This window comes from Aulonocara stuartgranti, assembly GCF_965226115.1.
Source record: "Aulonocara stuartgranti genome assembly, chromosome: 20".
NCBI classification, from domain to species: domain Eukaryota; kingdom Metazoa; phylum Chordata; class Actinopteri; order Cichliformes; family Cichlidae; genus Aulonocara; species Aulonocara stuartgranti.
In genome coordinates this window covers 29479198-29504178 of record NC_138956.1, presented here as the reverse complement: position 1 = coordinate 29504178, position 24981 = coordinate 29479198, and the positions used below count along the sequence as shown (strand labels likewise).

At 39.6% G+C, this 24981-nt stretch overlaps 1 protein-coding gene across 1 annotated transcript; it reads right to left on the bottom strand.

Moving 5' to 3' along the window:
- Positions 1-182: 182 nt before the first annotated feature.
- Positions 183-23316, bottom strand: ccdc22 (CCC complex scaffolding subunit CCDC22). The gene is made up of 16 exons (XM_082520245.1): positions 22843-23316; positions 22428-22605; positions 19604-19736; positions 11691-11797; positions 11323-11407; positions 10958-11127; positions 10356-10571; positions 9276-9446; positions 7003-7122; positions 6808-6924; positions 6629-6730; positions 6154-6261; positions 2470-2565; positions 2116-2175; positions 1950-2024; positions 183-815 (listed from the first exon to the last, which is right to left on the bottom strand). The coding sequence occupies exons 1-16, from the start codon at positions 22890-22892 to the stop codon at positions 702-704; spliced, it is 1902 nt and encodes a 633-aa protein (XP_082376371.1). The 5' UTR covers positions 22893-23316; the 3' UTR covers positions 183-701.
- Positions 23317-24981: the final 1665 nt, after the last annotated feature.

Below are 24981 nucleotides of genomic sequence, written 5' to 3'. Positions count from 1 at the left end.
ATTCCCTTTTGTTTTATCTTTTTTTTAAAGTGTAGTTTTCTTTTCGTGTTGTTTTATTTATCTTCAAATAGCTGTTCAGCACTATGTTTGAAAGCATATATATCATTAAGAATCTCTGCTTTGGGGTATTATTGGATCATTGCTACTTGTTTAAAAAATAAATAAATAAAAATCACAGTATCTTCAAGCATGTAAGGCATCTTTATTTAGGCTGGTACCATATATACAATAATTTGCTGATGGACGACAGATTAACTACATTCAAATGCCATTCGCTCAACTTAAGCTCACATGAAATCATGACAACTTATAGACTGAAGGTCTGAAAATGGAAAAGTTACTTGTGTTTTAAAATGTCAAAGGAAAACATTAAATTTCAATCACAACATCTTATGATGTCTCATGTATCGTTATAAATGACAGCACCTGCTGCTGCCCAGTGTCGTGTTTCAGTTGAATGCATAACAATCATCCCCCAGGCACACCAAGTACAAATTCAACATTTTCCATCTACTGACCTATTTGTCCATCCATGGCATGCATTTCAATTACAGAGTTCCTGTGGTCCAAAACACACTTTGTCTTTTTCAAAGAAAAGCGGGTCTCCACATTAATGGACAAACATCTAAGTGTGACAGCTGAAGTGCTGTTTCAGTCCCATTCATGTTTTCACTTTAGCCTCATAAAGCAGAGCTGTACTTTCATCCTTCTCTCACTTTGGCAGCGAGTGAAGCGTTCTCCTGTCGAATCGCTTTGTAGTCTTCCAGAATCCTCTCCAGGTTAGCCACAGTTTTGTTTCCGTTTTCTGTCTCAATCTAACAGAGAATAACACAAAATGACCAAAAGACCAAAGATTTTTTTAAAAGACATGTTGCCTGTGGTGACTAAAGACAAACATGGATAAAAATATAATTACTGTGTGCCTACTATGGACCTGCTACAGGTATAATGTAGCTTAGCAAATACAACAACAAACAAAAAGACCTCAGCAATCTGTGACTGTTGCTGGTCAACTAATAGCCCTCAAATTTCAAGTCTAATACTTTTTCCTTGTTGGTTTGTTTTCATAAATACAGTATTGAATAAAACTCTCAGCTAAGACTAAATATTTAAACTAAAGAGAAAAATCTGTAAACCTCTTTGACAGCATTGTCTGTGGGGATTGGTGGGTAGAGGTTTGAGGCAATAACCCACAGGAAGAACATCCTCGGGGAAAAGGGTGACCTGAGCAGGAGATTTCTAAGTTTATAAAGGAGAGGCAGCTACTTTGGGTCCAAATCAAGAGCAGGTTTTAACCTTGAGGAGGGCAGAGCGGATCCACAAGCACGGAAACAAGAAAGAGAAAGGAGCGGATGAGGTTCTTTCAGGACACTTTTTAATACGTGTAAAAGTCTACTGGAGGAGAAAAATAACAGAAAGCTGCCACCCAGCAGGACCTTGAAGAGCACACCAAGACTCAATTATGTGACCCTGAGAACACCCCACTTCGCACAAGCATGTGCCTCGTCTCACTGAGCCAGTCTTCAGGTTTGATACTGCGCCTCCCAAATGGTCTGAAATTAATCTTGTGGTAAATAAAGCTGCCTTGGCACCAGGACCAAATGGCATGCCTCATAAGGTGTACAAGAACTGTCCCATGGTGCTGAAGCTCCTCTGGAAACTGATGAGAATAGCCTGGAAGTCCCAAGCCATCCCCTCAGAGTACAGCCAAGCAGTCGCCACCTTTACACTTCAAGAGGCCACAACCAGCTGGCATCAGCTTGGAAAAGGCATTGCAATGGGTTGCTCAACCTCACCTATCCTTTCTACCACGGCCTTCAACATCCTGCTCATCGGGTCACAGTTAACTACATCCCGCAGCTCTTTCCAGGCTGGACAACTTTGACTTTTGATTCTATTCCAATGTAACACAGCAATCAACACTGCAGCAGTCGAACTATAAATCCTACCTGCTCCTCGAGATCTCGAATCTCTCTCAGGATTGTACCGGTGTCTTCAATGGTTTGGATTAGCTGATTACAGTTCTACAGAAGAATCAAAGATGATGAAAGCATTTGTTGTTGATAGTCATCAAGGGTATAGTAATATATGATACACAGACAAACAGTGACATACTTCATGCAAGGCTGCCAGGTACTTGTAGGATTTGCGGACGGTTTCGTCTTTTTTGGCATCCTACACAAATCATACATGACAAATATTTATTGACAAAATAAACACAGGAGCAACTGATTTCTCTGGAAAAAAAGAAAACAATCAAGTCAGGGAATGACAAGATTAAAGAGCATCTATCCCATCGCTGGGAAGAACTCAAACCTCTTTTTACTAAACATTTGTTCAATGAAGAAAAAAAATTTGCTGAGAAATGGTAAAATGCTAAAAAGAAATCATCCTCATAATTATGCATAACATTTCTGAACAATGAGACAGAAGAGTTCCAATCCTGTGAAAATAAAAATTCTCTACTACCTTAAAGACCAGCTCATCAGTCACAGCAAATGTCCTGTCTAGTTTTCCAGTCAGATTATTGATCTCTTTCTGGAGCTCCTTAGTGTCTGATAAAATCTGAAAGGAAAGTGAACAGTGTTAAATCTGAATTTTTAAGGTGCAAGATTTTCAAATCACCAGGATTTGAACTTGTCTGAGATTTTAGCAGATGCACACATGGTGCGAATGTGAAAGTCCTACATGACTTCCCTTCTTGAGATCTTGCATTCAGAAGATTTTCAGAAAACTTGACCTCGACTGAAATTCAAACGTATGAGATTTTTAGTAGATGCACATATGGTCTGTCTAAGGAGCTTGGAAAGAAAAGAGTCTGGACTTCTTTAAGTTTCTTGAAGATGTTTCACCTCTCATCCGAGAAGCTTCTTCAGTTCTAAGAGCAACTGGTGGAGAGTCTCAGATTTTTAAGCCCTATGGGAGTGTCCTTACTGATCCTCTGCCTAGTCACACGAGCCAGGGTGTATACCCACACCCGTTTTTAAACCTTGGCTCGTGTGTGATTGCTCTTTCTACCAACTGCTCTTAGAAATGAAGAAGTTTCTCGGATAAGAGGTGAAACGTCTTCAAGAAACTTAAAGTCCAGACGCTTCTCTTTCCAAACTCCTTAGACTGCGATGACCTGGATGACTGAAAACCTTCACTCTAGGATTTTGGTACACGTTTCAAAATTTCTGCGTCGCCTCGTTCTAGAGTTATCGCATTCACAAACTTGAGTGTTCACGCCACCTGCCAGCCTGTACACCAGACCTCATCAACCTTTTATGGCTGAGGGGTAAAAACAGAGAGAAAACCCAAACAATCAAAAGACCTCATGAGGACACGGTGACTCCTACAAACCGGGCTCAGAGAGAAGCAAACATTTGCCATTACTTGTTGTGGGTGAGGGGAAAAGAAGAGAGCAGAGGACAAAAAGTACACTATGGAAGCAAGACAGAATTTAACTACAAAAAGTTGTATTTCCTGCGAAAATGCAGTGTGAATGTCTTGTAGTAGAAACTGCTAAAAACAGCAGAGGAAGCAGAACTTTCTGCTGAAAAGAGTTGTAAAAGCTGAACTGCTTGCTAAAGATGGCTGTATTTGAAAGGGTACAGTGAAGAGTGTCGAGAAAGCTGAGTGTATGCAAGCAGGCTAACATGTGTGGCAATCGCCACAGGTAGGATTCAAACCTTCGCCACGGCGGCTGCTCATACTACTGAGCCAAACCAGTTCTGATGCCAACCAAAGATATAATGAAAAAATCAATTTGCACTGATAAGAGCAGAAGAAACAAAAATTGTGCTGAAAAGAGGTGAACTTTTGAACTTTGTGCTGAAAACAGCAGAAGAAACAGAAAATTGTGTTGAAAATAGTGAAAAAGCTCAACTTTCTCCTGGAAAGAGTTGAAAAACTGAATATTCTGCTGAAGAGGGGTAAAGAAGCTGAAATTTGTGTTGAAAAGAGTTTAAAAAAAAGTTGAACTGTTTACTGAATTTTTTTTTTTTTGTCCTAAGCGGGATTTGAACCCGGGCCTCCCGCTCTGAGAACGGCTGCTCATCTTACTGAGCTAAAACAAGGCTCAGCTCAGCGAGCTAAGCTGGTGATCACACTGATAATGTGGTCCCATTCAGTAAAATGGGCCAAAAGAATGGCATAAAAAGCTTAATATCTCAAAAAGTATAAAAGTTATGAGTACCAAAAGATATAGCTGGCATTAGCAGAAAGAGCAGAACAGTTGAAAATTTGAATGGTGAAAATCGGCTGAAAACTGAAGAAGTAGTTAACCAGCAAAGGTCGGAGCAACTAGAACTAGAAAAAGTTGCATTTCCTGCGAAAATGCAGTGTGAATGCCTTGTACTGGAATATAAGAGTACACTAAGCAGTGTCAATAAAGCAGAGTACATGCAAGCAGGGAAGATGTGCAGCAAATGTCACATGTAGGATTTGAACCTGCGCCACTAGATCTCACAGCGGCTGCTCTTCCTATTGAGCCAAACCAGCTCTGATCTCAAACAAAGATATGATGAGAGAAAAAATGTTCACTGTGCAGAAGAAGCTAAATGGTGCTGAAAAGAGGTGAAAATGCTGAAGGTTCAGCAAACAAAAAAAAGATAAGGAACCTGAAAATTGCGCTGAAAAGAGGTGAAAAAGCTGAAAATTGTGCTGAAAAGAGCAGAAGAGGCTAAAAATTGTGCCGAAAAGAGGTGAAAAAGCTGAAAATTGTGCTGAAAAGAGCAGAAGAGGCTAAAAGTTGTGCCAAAAAGAGGTGAAAAAGCTGAAAATTGTACTCAAAAGAGGTGAATCAGCAGAATTCTTTTGCTGAAAAGAGGTTAAGAAGTAGAACTTTGCGCTGAAAACAGGTGAATTAGCAGAATTTCTGCTGAAAAGAGGTAAAGAAGCTGAAGTTTGTGCTAAAAACAGCTGAAGAAGCTGGAATTTGTGCTGAAAAGTAGTGAAAAACTGAAAATTCTGCTAAAAAGAGGTGAAAAAGCTGAAATTTGCATGGAAAAGAGTTAAAACTGTTGAAATGTTAACTGAAGAAAATGTTGCCATAAGCGGGATTCGAACCCGCTAATGTGGTCCCATTCAGCAAAATGGCATAAAAAGCTTAATATCTCAAAAAGTATAAAAGGTATGAGCGCCAAAAGATATAGCACGCTTCAGCGGAAAGAGCTGAACAGTTTAAAGTTTGAATGGTGAAAATCAGCTGAAAACTAAGGGAGTAGTTAACCAGCAAAGGTCTGAGCAACTAGAATAGTAAGGTAGAAGAATAAAGTATAAAGAGAAACAGGAACTCAATAGTGTGAATGCCTGTGAAGCATTCACACAATAAGGTAGAAGAACAAAGTTTAAAGAGAAACAGGATCTCAATAGTGTGAATGCCTTGAGGCATTCACACTATTATAACTAGATGAGTGAAGAAGAAATGGTGAGTGAGCCTGCAGCAGCCCAGGCGTACTGCTTCAGGGTTACCTGATCCAGCCCTAACAAGTACTCTGCTAGGGTGATAAGATATGGGGTGATATCTGAGGACATTAAGTTAAGATCGGGCCTGTTTATTCAAGATCTTGTATTATAGGGTGGCTGTAGCTCAGGTGACAGAGCAGGTCAGCCACTAATCAGAAGGTCGGTGGTTCGATCCCAGGCTGCCTCCTGGCTGCATGCCAAATATCCTTGGGCAAGATACTAACCCCATGTTTGCCTACTGGTGGTGGTCAGAGGGCCCGGTGGCGCCAGTGTCCGGCAGCCTCGCCTCTGTCAGTGCGCCCCAGGGCAGCTGTGGCTACAATGTAGCTTGCCATCGTGAATGTGTGTGAATGTGTGTGTGAATGGGTGAATGACTGAATGTAGTGTTAAGCGCTTTGGGGTCCTTAGGGACTAGAAAAGCGCTATACAAATGCAGGCCATTTACCATTTACCATTTGTATTATGTGCAAAGGACTTTAAATCCTAGATATCCCAGGGAGCCAATAAACAGAAGCTGGGAGAAATACACTATATTGCCAAAATTATTCACGCACCATCCAAATAATCGAATTCATGCAGCTCAATAATTTCTATGGCCACAGGTGTATAAAAATCAGGAACCTAGGTATGCAGACTGCTGGTCTGGTCATAGGACATGTAAAAATCACTAATTAAGATTCCTTCAGTTCTTGGTTTTAAACATACCTTTGTAATTTCCTCCTTCTGTTTCTTGATGTTGCTGACAATCTCTAGAATTCTCTGAGTGTACGCTGAGCGAGACGCATCTTGAGGAAGATTTTCTAACTCTGTTACCTACGTTAGAAGCAAACGGGGACAAAAGACCAGCACATTTATTACATTCAGCAGCCAAAACACATATTTTGCAAACTAATCCTTCCAACTACTTGCCATAACCATTATAAACCTTATATTACGAAACAAGCTTCAAAGAATGAATGACCTAATTTGATGTATTGGAGATGCACTACTTTAGAAAAGGGATCTGTGGAGCAAATTTCCTTGCCTTTTCTCATGACATTTTTTTCAGGCTTAGAAAATACAATTTTCACGTTATTTAAAGGTATATCAACCACTCAACGTTACAAATTAAAATCATTTTTAATGTTTTTAAATTTGTCTATGTCAACCCCAATAAAAATGTAATTAGTATCTTCAATACCAGCTGTTTGTATGCATCTTCCTTCTTCTTGGCCTCCTCTGTAGAAACACGGATCTTTTCATGCAAAGACTTGATTTCGGACAGCTTCTTGGATGATTCCACCTGCGGAAAATACACAAAAATGATCAAACTGTACATTTATTGTTAAAGAAAAGCAAAAGGCCTGTTACACGACATACATCTTTGCTGCTGCAGATGTCTTTGAGTCTGCGATATTCATCAACGAGTGGAGCACGGTGTTTCTCCCACTGAGATGCCAGGTTCACGACTCGCTTGGCACTGGCCTCTACCAGAGCCTGCAGAGAGGAAGGCACATATATATAGTGGATCTGTGAGACCTGCTTGGCTGGGTGACATCAAGCATCAGCTCCTACCTGAAGTTTCAGCAGGTTATTATCTGCATCTGGCAGAAGATCAATTGTTTTCTTCTTCACTTGGATTTTCTCTTCTTTTTCAGAGTTTCTCAGTTCTCTCTGTTTCAACTCATCCAACACCTGCACCACACCACAAATAAATAAAAATGATATTATTATATGCATCTACAGGTTATTCTGTTACATCATTAGCCACGTCGCCGTGCATATTTGTGAATCTTGAATCAGGAAACAATCATTTGTGCTCATTTTGCTCTTTTCAGAGATTGTGACAATTCATATCCTCCACAGGTTCTTACATTTCTGTCAGCACCTTTCAGTATACTGTCACTTCTGTCTGTGAGATGAACAGACTGACAGTGTCAGGAGTAAAGAAAAGGAAGCAGAACAAGAAGTGGTAACGAAGAATTTACCACTCCTACGCATGTTGCAACCCATAACTCTCACCATGTTATGGATTACAGACGTCAAACCGCCAAGACAGATCTGTTTAACTCCCCTGACCTCTAGACTGGTGTAGACTTCCCATTGAGATGTTGCTGGGAACAAAGGAAATATGAAATATCCTATTTAGCCTTCTGCTACTGCAACCTGACTCCAGATAAGCAAAAGATTATAGAGAGAACGACAGATGGATTTTGTCATCCTTGTTGATCTTCGTCTTACTTTATAAATCTAGAGCAAACCTGGGCATTGTACGGCCACATTCAGCCCTTTGGTTATGTCTGACTGAACCAGTTGAGATCAATGGGAAGTATAGCTCATGCAGTTTGTCCAGCTTTTCAGCCACCAAACACTCTGATGCATGTTACATCTCATAATGACTCAAATTGTAATCCTTAAATACAGGAATCATCTCTCTACAAGCTTTACATCTGACGTCGTGTTAAAAAAAACCCTCTACACTCTCTCTCTCTCTTTAATGTAAGATGACATCATTTGGCCCTTGCAACTCGCAGGACTCATCAACGTCTGTTCCAACAGTGAGGGTTTTGTTCTTGGAGGTAACTGAATGTTTGGATATGCTCGAGCTGAAACAAGACAAACTGGGAAGTGTCATATTTTTCAAATTCTTCATTCCATACTTAGTGTTGAGTTGAACAAAAGTCCACTGCCATAACATTTTGGTGATTGTTAAGTTACGTACAGGCGACTTGCCATATGAAACAAATGTAAATGGAGAATGTGAAGTTGCTTTTACATGCACAGTGCCAGAGCAGTGCTCTCTGCCTGCCCATCTGTATAGCATTACTTGCTGGGTGTTGCAACATCCATCAATTAACGAATTCACGTTACGTTTTGATTTTGCATTTTATATAAGAACATTAGCAGTGGAGGTAAATAACTGTTCTACGCTTTCATGTTCAGAAATATAAATCAGCAACAATCACAGAGTGCAAGCGTCACTTCCCGTCTTCTGTCTTGCTCGTTCGGTGTGGACAAGCTCTATTTTAATTGCTGCAATCAAATACGTATGTTTTATAGAAAGGCTCAACGTTATGATTCTATTATAATTATAATATAAAATGTAAATATGATTATATAATTACAGAATCCTTGAACAAATTTAAAAGGTCTAAGCATATAGTGTAGCAAGCCTGCAAATGAATGTACGTCCATGCTGCTCCCCCTGGTGGATACACAAGACATTACCGTCGACGTTCCTAGATGCTGCTTAGGGGCATTTATTTAGCCCTCGTGATTACATCACCCACGTCACCAGCTTTTAAAGCCTACTGAAGACAACCTGAGAAAAACACTTCTTTTATTCCAAAATGCTGGGACAGCACTGAGGTACATGAAAAACAACTTAGAATAAAGTAAAAAACAAAAGCAAAAATAAATTAAAACGCTTAAATGTCTAAGTGGACATTACATAATTCAAAATAAAGGGTGACAAACGAGCTCTTTGGAGCAACTCTTTAAAAATCACTTACAAATTTTGCCTTCTGTCCCTCGTTCCTCTAATTGAAACCTTTCACCAAATGTTTTCTATCATTAGTAGCAATACTTAAGGGAAAAAATGAAGTAAGATATGAAAGACACATTTGTAACATGAACAATTCAATCAACTTAGTCAATAATGACTTCTCCATTTCAGATAAGTAGGAAAAACAGCTATACACTCCAGTTTCCTCTCAGGAGAAAGAGACTAGAGTAAATGACATCTTTGCAGTGTATTCAGTTCTTATTTATGAATGAAAACGGGAGAAAGAGAAAAAAGTAACTATTGACTGCCACCAGTCCATCAGGTTCATCTTAGGTGAGCTTACCTGAGCGCTGGTAACACTCATGTGCTTCATGTCTGCCGCTAGATGGTCAACCTCACTGCAAAGCTGCTGGAATTGCTGCTGAAGGTAAGCCAACTCCTCCTGCTGACCCAGCTGTACATCCCCCTCTGACTGATGATTAGTCGGGATGGTTTTTGCTACTGGAGGCAATTCCTGTAGAACACACACACACACACACACACACACACACACGCTTTAAGGGGGAAGTAGGTTACACCCTGGACAGGTTGCCCATGCTAACACAGAGACAAACAACTACTGACAGCTATGGGCAATTTAAAATCTCCAGTTAATTAACAACTACTAATTAACAAAAACATGTAGTTGGTGCATGTCTTTAGAAAAAACTAGGGTACCTGGAGGCACGGGGAGAACATGTAAACTCTACAGAGCAAAGGCCAAGTCTATTTGTTGTAACAATGCGTACTTTCACAGAACAAACTTTGCATTAAAATTTCCTGTTTGAATCTGTAAACATACGGAGTCACAGACAGGATCCATCAGGAAGTTGCTCAACTCAGGAGCTATTAGAACTACAGTGAAAATCTTTCTTGTTATAAGAAACAAAAGCAATTCTAAAGAGTTTTCAGGCACTTAGTTTGCAGCATTACTGAAATAAAACTTCATTTCAATTTACTGAGCCCAAAGTAATGACGTGTAAAGGTAAGTTTATTGTTATCTGTATCTAATTTAGTAGTGGAAAGAGAGGCTGTGTGGTAGAAGTAAACCACACAATCATTCAACTTTTAAGTTTCTTTTTTCAGTGAAATTTCTTACACAGGCTGAAGGATGTGATGTAGGCTTTGTGAGACCTGAGAGATACATTCAGGACCAAACTTACAGATTCAAAGACAGGATGTGTTAAATGCCCCACAAAAAAAGAATTCAAACTGTCAAGCAGGTTGTTTTAGGTTTGCTGAGGTGGTCAAACTTCAATCAGAATGCATTCATTTGTTGGACAAAGTGTAAATTAGGCTGAAAAAAATGTTTTCACTGGTTAAGAGTTTTGTGAGGATCAAACTGTATGTATGCAGTTGTTTTAAACAATGCTGAGGTCTCTACCTGTGTGAAGTTGAACTTCTGTGTGTGGGTGAAGTGTGTGCCCTTGGTCAGGATGTGGCCGGGTTGAACGGAGCCTTTGAAGGCCTGCAGGAGCTCACACAGGTCAGAGGTGGAGCGAGAAACACCAAAGGCACTATGAGAAGAGGGCAGGGCAGCAGAACGCAGTTGGTCCTCGATCCGTTTATGCAACCGGGTGAATTTCCGTAAGCAATATTCCTGTTACACAACATCCAATAAACATGTTCATACAGAGGTGTACAAGGAGTTAACACTTTCAAATTTGGTGCATTTAGACAGAGCATACTCAACAGGGTATAGTTAATACTATATCGACTCGTGTGATTCAAAAGATTAGAAATCTGTGAAAAACCTTCATAGTTTCATTCAAAAAGACATTACTTACTGACTTACTACAAGCCAATAATGAAACAAAAAGGGCATGAATATTTTTAAATGTTGATACAATATATCCAAGTTAACTTTTTTGATTTAAATTACAAAATAATGAACTTTTGGACATTTTTTTGTACTGGCATTAGTAACATTAGGTTAATAGGAAGCAAATAACTCTAAGATTCAAATAGGACTGTGTGAATATTTGCCTGTGGAGTAAAGCGGGACAACAGTCCCTGATTGTTCCACTCGTTGTCCCACTCCTGAGCAGCACTTATTTCAGCTGTGTGCTGCTCCAGTATGGACGCCACCACAGAAGCTTGACTGGAAATCTGGGCGGTGACAGGGGAGAGAACGTCCCGCTGGTAGTCCTTCACTTCTGCAAACACAGCACACCTTACATTTCACTCACACTTTCTCTTTTGTAAAAACTTTTCAGAAGTGATTTCACTGCAAGTGTGATGGCAAACTGAACATTTTCATTATTCATAATTAGTAGGAAAAAACACACTGTGTGTGTGTGTGTGTGTGTGTGTGTGTGTGTGTGTGTGTGTGTGTACAGTAAGAGGACTACCTTTTGTGTGCCTCTTGCTTGAGCCTTTAGTGCAGTTTGTTAGGCTGAGGGGCTGGACGTGGAAGCTGTGCATGACTCCTTGTCTCTATACATGTGAAAATAGAAGTAAAACATTTTATAAACAAAACTGATCTTTACCTGGCTGTCTGTTAACTCAGGAAACATAGCTATGTTTAGCTCCACTTTATTATTATTTATAAGAATATTATAAATTATTTCATAGTTTATACGTTGTACTGATGCCATGAAGACACAAAAAATGTAATTCAAAAGTCTCACTCACTGCCAGTCATAATTATACACATACATTCAAAAACAAAATTAAAACTATAGCATATAACAACGAGCAGAATGGGGCATTAGTTAACCTGTGTTTCACAGTTTAGTGGTAGTCTGCATTTTGGAGGCAGCCAAGGTACAGCAAGATGGGCTTTGATCGCAGCAGCTATGGTTCTCTCCAGTACCACTGATTTCCCTAAAGGAAGACAAAAACCAAAGCTTTGGGTGACTTAAATGCATCGTCCTTGATGAAAAGTGCCCCGGTCATGTCCACATCATGATCACATCACTTTTTTTAAACAATCCACAGCAGAAAAATGTGTCGTCTTCTACAGCTGTGGTTCCCAAAGTGTGAGCCAGGGCCCTTGTTGGGCCACAAAGTTACTACAGGTGGGTCGCAGAAATTCACTTTAAAATTACTCACTAGTACGTACAGTTATGTATCTATACAAACTAACTGGCATAAAAAAGTGAAATAAAACTGGTAATAGGAGGTAGGTAGTTTATGATTTTACTCGTGTTGAATTTTGCCCCGATCCACCTGCCAATCTCCCCTCTCTTCTCACATGAACAAGACAAGTTTACAAGATTAAACACAGTTCTCCACTTAACCTGTCCCCATCCAAGAGTGGGAGGGGCACCCTTTAGGGGCACCCTAAGAGTGTTATTTTAGGTTCTAATTCTCATTACTGCCACTTCCCACTCGACTACGGACCACTCCAGTACGAGCTGGAGGGGACCACCTGATGAAGCCAGCACTTCCACATTATCTGCAAAAAGCAGAGATTCTGAGTGGAAGTCTTCTCCCACTTGGCTACGCCTAAAAATTCTGTCCATAAAATTTATTATAAACAAATCCCTGGCAGAGTGCAACACCCACTGAGAACAACTCCAACTTATGGCTGACAATGCAGACCAAGCTCTGTACCAGGACCAAATGGTCTGTAACAACATGCCAAATACCCCTCAGAGGGTATCTCAGGGGGATTTGGTCCCAGGTTCACAAAACAGGTAGACTGGTTAGATAAACTCTAAAACACATCCTCGAATATCGTCAAGAGAATAAATAGCTGGTCTAGCACTCCAGGACCAGAATGTTCCTTCTAGATCTGGAGTTCAACTGACTGGACAAACTTCCACTCTCACTCCAGGACTCAGCTGCCACCAGTTACCCACAGTTGGCACCTTGGCTCACTCAATAATTAGCCGTCAGACATTATACAGGCCACAGATCCACCTGCAAGCGTTGTTGCTGGTTATCTTTCCTGCTCCTGGTCCTGCTTTAATTTTGTGTGTTAAACCAAGTAGAGATATTATCTTTGACACTGAAGCCCGAGGTCTGTCCTGAGTAAAGGGGGCGTGTCCAAATAAAGCCCGTGTCAAGGCCCGAATCATTCTTCAGAATATTATATGATCAAAGATAAACAAGGTCCTGATTCTCTGAAATGACATGACTGCCTTGTTAAGTGATACAAGCTTTTGAAAAGACGCTGACATTGTTTTTTTTGTGTGAACTGGACCTGAGGTTATTCTGAGGATTATTATGAGCTTGCAAGGAGATCGTAAGCACACTATAAATCCACCGAAAAAGATCAGCAGTCAGGGAGCATTTGGACATGATATCTCCAATAACAACTTAAATCAATCTCAGAGAGGATGGTTAGAGGTGTAATATAAAAAATGTAACAGTATACAGGAACAGATGTTTCAGCTTTGTCCAGCCACTAGCAGGATTTCTGGATGTCAGCCACTTCTACCTGCCGCTTGTCGTGCAGGGACCTGTCCTTCCATCATGGCTCCTCTTCTCTCTCTGGTGTCTGCTACCTGAGGTATTCACTAAGCACAAGGTCATTTGTGACCTTTCTGAACCTTTAATGAATACGTTATTGTCCCATCACATAGATCTGCAAACGCCTATTAAACCAGATATGTACGGTGGCCCCTGGAGACAAAGCACGTACAAACTCCAAAACACATGCAAATTCCAAAAAACAACGGAAGTGCTCCAGGACGCTAGGGGCAGTGTTGAGCTTTTGTTACCTAGTAACATGTCTGTGAAGGTTCTCAGTCATCCAGGTCATCGTAGTCAAAGTTACCTAGTAACAACCTACTACACAAGCCAGGAAGTACCAATGACCGGATTTGGGGTCTGCAGCCTTGAAGGCCGCATTTTAAGGTCACACATGTGTCCACTGTACCATCTGGGAACTCTTCTTGATTCGTAATAACACAAACACTAAATCCTCCTTCTTTTGTGCTGTTTTGTAGCAGTGTATACACCCGAGACTGTCACCTGTCTGTCTGTCCTGCACTCTCTCTCTCTTTTTCTTTCTCTCTGATTGTGGAATAAAAGTATGAACATGTATTTATAAGTTACACTTGTGTTTGAATCCTGCAGCTTATCACACATTTGATTTCCATGTGTGACAACTGCAAGTGTCCAGAGTGAGGACAGACTGAGGGACCCACTGCTGCACATCATCTGTGAGGCTTTGCATCCCTGATGATCCACCAGGACAAACTCAACAGTGTGTGAGGAAGAGGAGGAGGAAGAGCCAGCTGACAGATGGAGAGAATAGACAGACTGTTCCCTGTTTGTGAAGGACTGCTAGAAAAGTTTGAAATAACTAATTGTCTGTCCTGAATCAGTCTTATTAGGTAATGTTCAAATAATTATATCATTCCAGTGTTTTCAGTGTGGGAGAAAGTACTCAGGGCCTTCAAGTTACACACTATGAAAGGCAGCAACAAGTTTAATATTCAGAAACCTAAAGTATGTATCAGCAGCAGAATGGACCTAAAATAAATGTTTGTTTCAGTTCTATGAAGCTTTGAGTATTTGGGATTAGTAGCACTCCTGTGTTTGTTGCATCATATTGCTGTAATTGTTTATATGCTTTATATATTCTGAGGTAAGTTGATCTATAGTGTTACATCATATTCTGTAAGGATGTTATGTGTTTGCATACTTTCTGCCCAGTTTGACCCATTTAGCAGAAGTCAGCCTGTTTAAGGCTCTGATATCTATTCTGTATGACTTAAAGCAGTTATGACATGGTATGATTTTCTCACCCAATAAAGGAATATTCAATATATCAGTCTACTCTTCATTTTATCAGAAACAGTTATCACAGCTCGTACATTTTCTTTTTATAAATATAAGTAAGCAATGAGCCAAATTTAGTAATGCCAACATACTGAAGGAACAACATTTGTCTCTTATATATGATACACCTATATACACACTGTCAAAGATACTTGTCTTTGAGTGAAGATTTAAGGTGATAAGACATATAAATAACTGCAACTTGAATCTGTACTGAAGCTCAGTATTTGGCACTAGGGCTGCTCGATTATGGCAAAAATGATAATCACGATTATTTTCACTGAAATTGAGATCACGATTATTTGACGATATTTATTTAACCCTTTAAGATCTACCATAGAACCAAGTCCGCCAGAGCTTATAATATTTTTTTTACATGCTGTAGTGCCATTTGTGGGAGCATTTCAAGTTGCTATACATCAATACAACTGTTATAGCCCATATTTTAAAAATGTGTATGTATTAAGTCCATAGTAACTACATTAATTGCAAAAAAGTGCAATAAACTACAAAAAAATTGAAAATCGTTTTTGTTTTTTTTTACATATATTTCTACTTGGAGAAATTTAAGAGGCTTATCCCTCAAAACTTTAAATACAAAAAAGTTGCAAAAAATAGTTTCCCACCACAGGAAATTTATTTTGAGTGTCTTCATAGTTTTATTTTTGGAGATACAGCAATTTTTATATACTGCAGGAAAAACAAAAAAACAATCCTATGATGCAAATTTGCAAAGAATGTGCATGTGCATCAAAATAAACTATTTCCAGCAGTGCAATTCGAGTTCTAAGGCCTACAAGTAAAAAACTACATTTTCCGCGAAAATGACGTCACTTGCGATAGTTCGCGTTGACGTCTTTTTCAATGTGGGAAGTGTTAAGAACAGCTGATCGGATCGGCAAAGCGTGTTTCTGGAATATTATGTTTTTGTTCCTGCAAGCGCTTTTTATGCAATTTTTGCAAAGCTATATGTGGAAGGAAACCGTGACCTAGGACAAGCTGATGGCATAAGATGTAAGTACAACTCCTCTGGTTTCATATGGAAAAAAATTTATTGTGCTAGCTTAGCGGTTCAGGTTCTACAGGGATTTAAAAATAGTTATACAAAACGAGCATGCTGCTCTGACCGGCTTTAAAGGGTTAACAATAACAATGTATTGAATAATTACTTTAAAAAATAATATAAAATAGTGTGCAAATACTGATAACAGTGCAAATGTTTGCAATAAAAGAAATAAATGAAAAATGTAAACTTTGCAGTGTTGCTCTGTGGTGCAGCTACGACACCATAGCAAAGTTTACACACTGTGTCTACTTGATCCACGTCTGACTCCGCGAACCCATAATGTTTCCACACCACTGAAGTTTTTTTTTTTTTTTACCTCTCTTTTCAACCAACGGCAGTCCACTCCTCTCCAAATAACTTCTGCTTAGCTTTCCGAGCTTCCCTCGGGTCCTCTTAATTGTTGTGACGCGTGTTCGAAATGCAGAGTAGTGCGCTTGATTTGCCACACGGAGCAGCGCGAGAGTAAAGCATGAGGGAGGGGCTAATAATCGGCTCAGTCATTTTTAATGATCGTTGAAAGCCCAGATCGTAATCGTGATTAAAATTCGATTAATTGAGCAGCCCTATTTGGCACAGAGTTCATGTTCACTGCTGTAATAGCTAATAATGATTAATATAATAACTATAATATTGGCCATATTATATTTACATTACCAAAGTGATATGACTTTAGTCTCATGAACAACATCAGCTAATTCTTATTTACTAACTAATCTTAAATGACTGTTCAGTACAGAAATGAAGCCCAAAAATCATGTTTTACTGTCCTGTGGTCTCAGCCTCAGATACTTATCAAATCACACAAAGCTCTTGTAGAAACAAACAAACAAATGAACAAAATATGTTCTCCTTCATTTCTGTCAAACCAAGTTGTATGACACGTTTCTAGCGGTTAGTATCATGGTTGCTAGGCAACCTGGGAAGCGCGACGGAGACTAGACCGTCCCATACAGACAAACTTGCCGTTTATTTTGCAAATCGAGCTCAACACTGCCCCTAGTTGCAAGTGTTTTGGGGTTTGCAAGTGTTTTGGGGTTTGCAAGTGTTTTGGGGTTTGTACGTGCTTTGTCTCTAGGGGCCACCGTAGATATGTCCCTGTGTCTATATTAACCAATTGTTGTTAAAAGAGGAGAGCATGCTACACAGGGGTAAACATGGCCCCGTCCTAGCTTTTGATACATGCTACTGTCATCAATTTCAAATTGATCCAATATTCAAAATAAGAAAATGTAGCATTTCACAAATGAATCATTGAATTCCAGGATGCCGCCTGCACAAATAAATATTCCACAGTCAACTGTTTGTGGTATTTTAATAAAGTGGAAGCGATTAGGAATGACAGCAATCCCACCACAACGTAATAATGCTAGTAATAATCACAAAGGCTCAGGCAACCCCCCTCGCCCCCAAGATTTCAGACAGAGGAGCTAAAACAAGAACCACTGGACAGAAAAACAACGTTTCAAAGATGACAACAGGTGATGCACTCCACCGCCATGACCTGCATGCATGCTCCATCATGCAATACTCCACTGCTGAAGAAAGAGCACGTTGAAGCACATTCAAAGTTTAGACATTTAAACAAGCCTGTGAAATACTGGGAGCATATTCCCTGTTGATGGGACCAAAATAGAACTCTTTGGATGTCATAATATACCATAAAGTCTGGAGGTCAAACGACACTGCATATGACCCCAAAATGCCATACTAACAGTGATATTTGGAGGTGGGAACATCATGAGGGCTGTTTTTCAGCTACAGGATTTCACATAACTAAAGGAATGATGAATGGAAAAATGTACCAAGACGTTCTTGATAAAAATCTGCTGCCATCTACCAGGATGATGGAAATGAAACGAGGTGAACGTTTCAGTAAGATAATGATCCCAAACACAGCCGAGGAAAACTCGGCTAATAGAATGGCCCAGACAATCATCTCATCTGAATCTACTGAAATTTTAAGAACTAAAGCTCAGAGTTCATAGAAGACTGGGCCAAAATCACACCTGAGCAATGCTGCAACTAGCCTCTCCAATCAGGAGGCATCTTGAAGCTATCAGCACCAACAAATGCTACTTTATGATGTATTCAATAAGTTTCAGTAAATTCAGTCCCTGTGTTATTTCTCATTATTACAGAACTTAATTGTTGGACATCTAAGGTTTGATTTCCTTGCATGTGGTGATTGGATGGGTTGTTACCAACATCTGGTGAGAATTCCATGTCAAAGTCACCTTTAGAAATATACTTACTTAGAAACTTGGCGACAGGGCAGAGCAACCAACCCTAAATGGTCTTTCTGCATAACCGTTATTCAAAGACCTCTTCTCGCTTCAGGGCATATCTCAGCCTTCTTAGGCTAGCTAGCTTAGCATTCCACAGAGTGTTAACTATTTAGCTATTTCCTGTCACTGGAAATAGCTACCTTTGCTCATGTCTCCCGAACCCAAAACTTCCCTATAGATCGGGCGTCATACCACTTACCCTCCAGTAAGGCGGTCCTATCTGCACCTGTATATACATATATATGTAAATGATTTTTTTTTAAAAACCAAGATATGTTTGATCTCAAGAACAACCATTTTTTGTTTGTTTGGCTTTTTTCACACATATTTGTTCTTCATTACGGGTGGGAATTGATAAGAATTTGGCGATTCTGAGTCCATTATCAATATCATTTATCAATAACTTATCAATTAACAAATCAAAGATGTAAAACCAGAACAAAGACACTTCAAAGTAGGTGATTCTACTGTAGAAACACGACCAGGTAGAAACACAGGCTGCAATCTGTCTGCTCATCAAAAGCTGAAGTTGTGTTGCCACTATTTTTCTCCTCTGACACACAGACTGAAATCAGCTGACTGTAAGAACCAATAAGTGGGATTGATATGCAGGCATATTAACAATTACAAGGAATTGGACTACTGGGAATCTATTTTTGTAGAGAACCAGCTCTCAATTTCCATCCCTAGTCCTCACAGAATCGCCACTACAAACGTGGTTTATAGATATAACAGCAAGGAAAATACTGGTGGCAGCCAGCAGTACCCCTCAGCCTTCTAGAAGATGCACCTATGGTATCAATTTGAAACTCCTCCGTTACTTAGTTCTCGAGTTATCGCATCCACAAGATTTTCATAAAACGTGACCTCTGAACCCTGACCTTGAGGTGGAGGTCACTGAGCTTCATACTTGTCAAAGTTGTATGTTCTAGCTATTAGTAGACAAAACTACGGCATCAATTTGAAACTCCTACATCGCTTTAATCTCAAGTTATCACAAACTGGGTTGTTTATGTCAGCCACCTGTCTGCCTGCCCGGCAGGATGACAACATTCAACAACTTGGCTGAATTGGCAAATCACTTCTGTTGTGGCTTCCAGCGAAATGTAGAATTAATTTGAAAATGTTATTAATAAGATATAAAGCCTTTTATGGCCTTGCCCCTGTTCATATAGCCTGTAGTGCCAAGACCTTATTCTATCAGTTCTCTTTTTAGCCATTTGATGAGGGCCTCGTGCTTTTCAGGCAGTTAACACAACAACAGCCTTTGTCTGTCCATCAGGTTGCCTGGGTCAGTGGGTTGTTTTAATGTCTGCTGAATGTCAGAGACATTTTCTACTCGAGTGTCTCAAAAAGATTTGCACTGACAGAAAAAAAATTCACAAAATAAGACCTTTGAATTTACCTGTAGCTGTATCTCATAATACTCTAATTACATCTAACATTAGAGGCTAAAGTAAAACAACAATTACTAGACAATATAGTCTATATCTCCAATATTATATGAAACTATGTGTATGCCAGAGATAAACTGTGTCAGTGCACCTGTCGGCTGGTCTGAAGTCTCAGCACTTTCTCTGGGCAGCTTCTCCACCAGAAACATGAGCAGGGAGCGGATCTCTGGTTCACTGCTGTACAGAAAAGTCTGGTATCCTAGCTCTCCTTTGTATCCAATGTCCTGAAAAATAAGAATTTACTTTGAGACAACAGAAAGCTAATTTTGTACTTTTCTAATAATACGCAATTTTGCTCTTATATCTTCGGTGAACATTATTTGCTTCATCACTCACTGAATTTCTCAGTTGTCATTAACAATTTAGAAATTTCACCTGATGAGAAAGATAAGCCAAAACTCCAGTACAGGCTATAACTTGTTAAGCTGTGCAATAAATCATTTGAAGCCTATATTAAATTTAAAATAGTACAAAGACAATACTGGCAGCAGCCAGCAGTACCCCTCAGCATCCGAGTGGTATACTTTTAAAATCTTATGTCACCTCATACTCAAGTTATCGCACTCACAAGATTTTCAGAAACTTTAACCTCTGACCTTGTCCTTGAGGTCGAGGTCACTCAAATTCAAATTCATCTGAGATTTTTAGTAGATACACTGATGTTATCAATTTCAACTCAGACGGCACCTGATTCTCAAGTTATTGCATTGACAAACTTGGATAACCACGTCGCTCATCTGCCCAACAGGGTCACGAGTCGACAATACCCATAAACATCAGTGTTTTACAGCTGAGGTGAAAAACATCTTCTTTCATCTTTTATTTGGTAAATATTTACATCGCATGTCCTTCCTGATGGAACACTTCCAAGGATTCACGTCTTCATTCATAATGTGTTAACTACCACAGGAGACACTGAGGTACAAGCAACAAGGGAATTAAATTTGTGTAACGCTCAGCCAAAAATAAATAATGCACTCATGACTGGGTGTAAAAAGAGGATCCCAGGAAGGTAGAATCTTTCAAAAGTAAAGACAGAACAGGTTCATCACTCAGAAAGAAATAATTTCACAATTTAAGAAAAATATTTATTGATACAAATTTTAGTAATGAGAAGAATGAAAAATAGAAATATCTGTATACAACAGACAATGCTGACAAAACCAAACTCAGTGGGTTCAAGTGAGAAAAGATCATGTAACTTGGAAACTGTAAAATTAATCATTTATTTTATTAAGGATCCATTCATGAAAGGAAGGTCAAATTCAACCATGCAAGAAAAACCCCGAAAAGATCCACACAGTAACTAATTCTAATTCTTCAAGGACAATCCTTTATGAAAGGGGGAGAGAAAGCTCCATCCCACTGCAAAGGATCATCTGACCATTCATAAAAACATCAACAAAATAAGCATTTTCATTGTTATTCCTTTTTCATTTCCTGTCATAACTGCCTGATATATTTATATATATATATAAAAAAAAAAAAACAGCCTGTTAAACTCACAGCTGAACATCATACAGCTGGATTATGGAGTCGTTGCTCCATAAAGAGCACAGACCGCCGTATAAGCTCTATAATAATGATCAATATTAACTAAGTGTGCTCAAGCATTATCAGTGTTCATCAGTACTGTCCATTGAACTACTGCAGTCCTTAGGATTCATTCTATATCCTATGAGGCAAAGTGGGCCAAAATTTGCAAGGTGATCTACAAACAATGTGCTGTAGTTTACATACAAAGATGCAGGCAGTTCACTTCAGTAAAAACCAACATTCTCCCAGGAGCAGCGTGAAAAATCTAGAGGGAGTGTGAGGGAGCCGCTGCAGGCCTGCTAACCAAAATAATTCAGTGTAAGCTCAGACTTCACACAAATGTTTTTCTCTGAAAACAGTGCGTCAGCTCAGATAAAGGAAAATCAATATGCTTCTGATAGAAATCATTCCGCACTGAGCACAGGGTTCAGAGGATTAGGATTCAGGTGTGGTGCAAGATTTATCTAAAGGAGGAGATTTTCCCTACAAACCTGACATCTATGTGGAACAGCTGGATTGTACAATATAAAGAAGAACCCGAAACTGTATTTACCGTCAGATCACTTATTGTGCCACATTTTGTTGTTACAGATTCAGCAGAGAGAAGCCGCTCAGTGTGTGCACAGTGCCAAGAAAAAGCTCATTTCAGTTCATTTCTGCAGTGTTTCATGAAAACTGCGGCATTAAATTGCAGTAAGTGGGGCTCACCTCACCTCTCAGCATGAGAAATGAGCGAAGAGTTTTAGGACAGAGCCAAGGTTATGGCACTGCGCTCACAGCTTAGAGCTGATCACATTCTCGTTCTGATAACATCTCCCATCCTAAAAATAAACTAGCTCTGTAATTGGAGCCAGACTGGACACACTGGGGGAAGTGGTGGAAAGATGCACACTAACGATGTTAGAAGTCATCTTGAATAACTTTGATCAATCCCTTACTCACAGCATCTTTACAGAACAAAAAAAAACATCACTACTAGAAGATGACTCTTTCTCTCTTGTAAAACAAAGAGACAGAAAATCATTGGGACCCAGAGCTATCACACTTTTTAATTCTCATACAAACAGCAGATAAGCTATGGCATTAAAACCATCAGGGTCTATCACTGCGTTTTATTTACATTGAACTGTTTTGGAAAAAACTAGGTTGTCAGCTTTTTTCACATTCTTCTTTCCATGGTGAAAAGAGAAACAACGTGTAGGTGGGGTTCCTAATTGTACTTTCTCTACCAGTTAATGATTCCTGTTGCGAAGAACTAGTTGTGCACAAACTCTTTAAGTAGACAACTGCTTACAGTGTTTGTGTCTGAACACTGCCAATTGCCTGACTGGATTCAGCCAGTGATAACAGGGGACAACAGTTCCATTCAGATATCTTACCTGACAGGCCTGTGCCAGGCTCATGCCCACTCTGAAGCGGGCAGACATACCCGGAGGGAGGGAGGTGGCCAGCGTGCTGCTCAGACCAGGATCGATCACCCGAATACATCTGACCACCGCCTCTACTATCAGCTCACTACTGAACTGTTTCACGCTATTAATTTCTTCAGGCACTTCCCTGCGGGACACGAAGACAAAAAAAAAATAACTCTTAGCTGCTACAAAGCTGGTCGTATCCACACAAGCTTCAAATAACCCACATACAGCATGATCATATGACTGGGGCTGGTTCAACACAGGACTGAGCGGAAAACTTCCCATTAGCCTGTAAACATGTCAGCTCGGTAACTTATGCTTACTTTTAAGATCACAGTGCACTGCTTGGCATTTATGAAACCCTGTTGTTGATACTTACGTCCCAACCTGTTTTAGGGCGTGAATCAGAATTTTATCAACTTCCTCCATGGCCGGAGCTTCTCTGAAAGAAGCTAAACTAGCTAACCAACTGGATAACAGCAAAGCATCCGGTGACAGTGAGGCGAAATATGAACATCGACTTCGCTGGTACTGGTTAAAGCTAAAGTATTAGCATCATTTCCATGCATAAAACACAGTTAAGGTACATTCCATCTTCTGCTAGCTTGAAAATAGAGACCAGTTACTTAGCACGACTGCCACTCCTTATATCGGCAAAACGCATTGTAATTATCCGCTGCGTTGGAGACCATTCGCTACAAAACAGCTTCTTTTGTAATTAGTTTTCTTCATTCCCTGCAAACTGAACCTGACCGGGGATTTCTCTATCAAACTAAATAAATCTGACACTTCTGTGTCTCCTACAGTGTGGAAACGAAGTACCAAGCCAATCGAATAATGTGTGAGTGAACGCGGTGTTTCTGGGAGGTTGAGTTTTATTCTAGACTTACTGTCAGCGAGAATGAATGAGAAATGAAAACTCGCCAAAATACAGTTCCCAGAATGCACCATAAAGACAGTCTCATGACTATGATAACGTTTTTTTTTCTTCAACTTTATTTAAAATATATATATCATACATAGCCGTGTCCCAATTCAGGGGCTGCAGCCTTCGAAGGGCGCATTCAAAAGCCTCGATGTGTAGCCTCCTTTTTCCTTCGTGGCCCAAACCATCCCAAGATTCACAGCGCGGCGGTGGTGGAATATTTTCTAAATAATGGCGCACGGCTCAAGAGTAAATTTCTAAAATTGATTACTGGGTTTTATCTAGTGAATGGCAAAGCGAGGCTTTGTGACACTCTGAAACAAAGCAGTTGTGTCGAAACTTTATTGAGGCTTCGAAACCCAACCCCATCCCCGCAGACATGCCCTGCACAATTTCAAGCAAAGCTACTTATTATATCAGACTGTCAGTAATTGTGATCAGCAGATGTTTTCATACAAACAAGGGGGAAAAAATAATGAGACTGTTAAAGACAGATCTGTGACTATAGTGATCGATGTGCTTCAGCAAATTTCTCCATCTGTTAATATTCCTGCTGCTCACAATAAATCAATTTATATAGTAAAACAAACAGAGAAAAGTCTGCGATGTTCACTGTAACGACCACACTGATTTACAGCTGTTTTGGGGCTCAGACGTTTTGTTTGTGCTCACAGCCCTGAAACTTTGAATGTGTTTGTTTGACTTTTAGGTTTTCTGGAAGTTCATGTCATCAGGTTGGTTTTACACTGTCAACCAAAGTGAGAAGCTGGCATAGCGTTAGCTTTGATTTTAATTAACTTAAAAATATACATTTAAATGAAAAGACTACATGTGTTTTCCTTCTTTATAAAAAAAAAAGTTAACATTTTCATGGGATAATTCTGACCAATCGTAACAGTCCATTTCACGCACATCTTCATCCTCTGCTGAGCAGCCTCTGAACTATGCAGAAACTTTCCTGAACTTTATCTTGTGACACTGGCGTGATGTTTTACTGGGAGTCTGGAGTTTTGGTCATAGTGAACCTGCATAAGAAAAAGAAAAAAAACCCACACATCTGTCATGAAAATTGTTAAGAAATAGATCGCCTGTAATTGATGGATTAGTTTTATTGGCGCCTCTTTTTATAGTATAAACATATTCTTTATGGCGGCGCATGTGTAAGTATACGGATTGTAGTGAGGATGAAGTCACTTAATGCTGCAAATGACATTTTCTGTTGAAAGCAGACAAAACTAAATGTTCTCCTTAAAGCAGGCGTATTGTTGTTATTGAGATCTTTTAATGATTTTACAGCCCAGTGTGCCGCTCGCTCTCTCGCTCTCTCTCTCTCTCTGCTGATAGGAGTGAATGGAGCTCACCCACCAGCCTCTGTCTCTCGCTTTCTCTCCAGTAATCATTAAAATAAGCTATTTATATATTATTTATAGATCTATATAATGTTTATTTCATTATCCTTTAGATTCCAGTGTTTAAGAGATTGGATAGTCTAGTCTTCACAATCCACAGCAAAAATAATAATGACAGAGACGGTATTATTGCGCATATAATTGAAACGGTAGTATCAAAAATATGAAGTCAATAATTACAAGC

Excerpts from the sequence above, each read along its gene's own strand:
- ccdc22 (XM_082520245.1), bottom strand. The coding sequence starts at position 22,892 with ATGGAGGAAGTTGATAAAATTCTGATTCACGCCCTAAAACAGGTTGGG. Across the intron at positions 19,737-22,427 it reads GCCTGGCACAGGCCTGTCAG|GACATTGGATACAAAGGAGA; the intron begins GTAAGATATCTG and ends CTTATTTTTCAG. Across the intron at positions 11,128-11,322 it reads AAGCAAGAGGCACACAAAAG|AAGTGAAGGACTACCAGCGG; the intron begins GTAGTCCTCTTA and ends CTGTGTTTGCAG.